This window comes from Frankliniella occidentalis, unplaced genomic scaffold (assembly GCF_000697945.3).
Source record: "Frankliniella occidentalis isolate FOCC.00 unplaced genomic scaffold, Focc_3.1 Scaffold110, whole genome shotgun sequence".
In the NCBI taxonomy this organism is placed as follows: Eukaryota; Metazoa; Arthropoda; class Insecta; order Thysanoptera; family Thripidae; genus Frankliniella; species Frankliniella occidentalis.
The window spans coordinates 815,295-817,311 of record NW_026267238.1 but is presented as its reverse complement, the minus strand read 5'-3'; the positions used below and the strand labels follow the sequence as shown (position 1 = coordinate 817,311).

At 52.7% G+C, this 2,017-nt stretch overlaps 1 protein-coding gene across 6 annotated transcripts in view; it reads right to left on the bottom strand.

The window, feature by feature from the left end:
* The window catches only part of LOC113206571 (CUGBP Elav-like family member 3), a 299,180-nt gene that overhangs the window by 42,818 nt on the left and 254,345 nt on the right, over window positions 1–2,017 (bottom strand). The window contains exon 6 of one of the 6 annotated variants that reach the window (XM_052270076.1): window positions 1,357–1,455. The exons of the other annotated variants lie outside the window; for them this stretch is intronic. Within the exon in view, the coding sequence (XP_052126036.1) occupies window positions 1,357–1,455 (99 nt within the window). The remainder of the gene's footprint in view (window positions 1–1,356; window positions 1,456–2,017) is intronic. 6 annotated transcript variants of the gene reach the window in all.

The following is a 2,017-nucleotide window of genomic DNA, read 5'->3' as shown; positions in this document are numbered from 1 at the left end:
CTGGACGGTAGGCAGCGCAGGCGCACGCGTGTCTGGCGGGACTGCCTACCGACAAGGCGCCTGGACGGTAGGCAGCGCGGGCGCACGCGTGTCTGGCGGGACTGCCTAACCACAAGGCGCCCCTCCGACGCTCAACAGCGGCCCCCACGCCAGTGCGCCACGCTACGCCACGGATGGGAGGAGGACACGAAGCAGCCAGCAGCCTGACCGGGCTGGTGAATGGTGCGTCGTCCGGCGCGGAGGGTTGCTGAGGGGGAACGGACGGGGGACAGAGGAAGAGAAAAGAAGGTAACAGAGATTCACGACACCATCAAGGAACAAACCTTGGTGTGCCATCTCTCCCTCGCCCCTGCGCCTCTCTCTCTCTCTCTCTCTCTCCCCTCCACTACGCCCAGGCCTCGCGCCGCTCGCCCACCCTCCTCCGTTTAATTAAATATGGAGACACTGAATCCTAAGTGATTTCAATTTTTCAAGGTTTGAAACGCAATAAGGATGCATTATTCAGAGCGCTGCCCAGAGAGATGGGGTAACGAGGGGCGCTCATGTAAATCGAGAAGGAAAGGGGGCGGGGCAAGGGTGTCAATCGCAGGGCCGGTCCTATCGGCGCCGACAAAAAGGAACGTCGCTCGAATGCGAATATGAATGGAAAGTGTTTCGTACAGTAGACGAGTCGGAGAGTGTCTCGTGCAGTTCGAGAAGGTGACCCGCGCTGGTGCTGGCATTGTGCTCTGGCTCGACGGAGCTTGAGTAGAACGAAGGCCGCCGGCTCTCCTCCCCCCCCCCCTCTGCGTTTCACTTCTCTCCCCTCCGTGTTTAAACGGATATCTTCTCATCCCGAACGTGTCTACTTACACACCGAGAGGGGAGGTGGGTCTGCAGAGCTTTTGCTCGGCCTCAGTGCAATGCAAGTTTTTAAGTGGACTATATTGGCGTCACGGCCGCAGCCACTTAGCCAGCACCCCATCTCCCTCCACTCAAACAAAAATAAACAAACAACAAAAAAACATAATAATTTTAAAATTTATGCGATGCAACAATTTTCTTAATTTGGCAGTTTTTTTATAGTCAGTAACTTAACGTTATTTAGATTCGAAAGTTCGTTAAACATTGCATATAATTTTTAATATATACAAAATATGTTCTAAATTTGCGACAGCGGATTCTTACTAGTTGATGCGAAGTGTTTGTATTGTAAATGTACAATTTCAAAGTGAAATTTTACGACACAAAACATGGCAAATTTTCACGGAAACCTACAACTGTTTTTCACAAAACAAAAAATCCCACCAAGAAATTTTTTCGTAGAAGTTAGTTCCCGTTTGTTCCCGCAGTGCTTTTCGGCCGGCTTGCTCTTACCGTCGCCCATCCCCGCGGTCGTGGTGGGGCTGGCCAGCCCTGCAATCAGGGGGGTGTAAGCCTGACCCTCGGAGTAGATGGACAGGCCAGCGTCCTTACCTGCAACAGAGAGAGAAAGAGAGAGGGAGGTTAGTCGAGCCGCACGCAAACAATGACGTCGTACAGGAGGGGGAGGTTGTTGGGGCTCGTCGTTGGTGCCGCCATTTTGGGTATTTATCTCATTTTCGGAGATAAAAATGACCCCGGATCACTTGAGACTTGAGACATAACCCGACCCGGGCTCCTAAACGGAGTGAGGACATGAATCCAAAAAGAAACGTGGTAAGGAAAACCAGACTTTTAAGATTTACAGTAAATATATAGGGAACCAGCGAAAAGAGTCGAGTGGAAGAAAAGGCGCGGTATGGGTCCTGCCCACTGCACTGCCTCACTGCCTCCGGGCCTCTCCGTGTTTGAGTGCGAATCTCATAACGAGAGAACCCGGAGCAAATGTTTGTGCTTCACATATGCGAAGAGATTTAATAAAAGAAGATCGTCTCGCTTTGGCGGCGGCGCGTGCGCGTCCGACCTCGCGGGCCACTGCAGCGAGCGCGCCTGACCGCGAGCCTTGTTCTTGAATAACGGGCAAGGGCCGCGCCGGGAGAGGGAGAGGGAGAGGGAG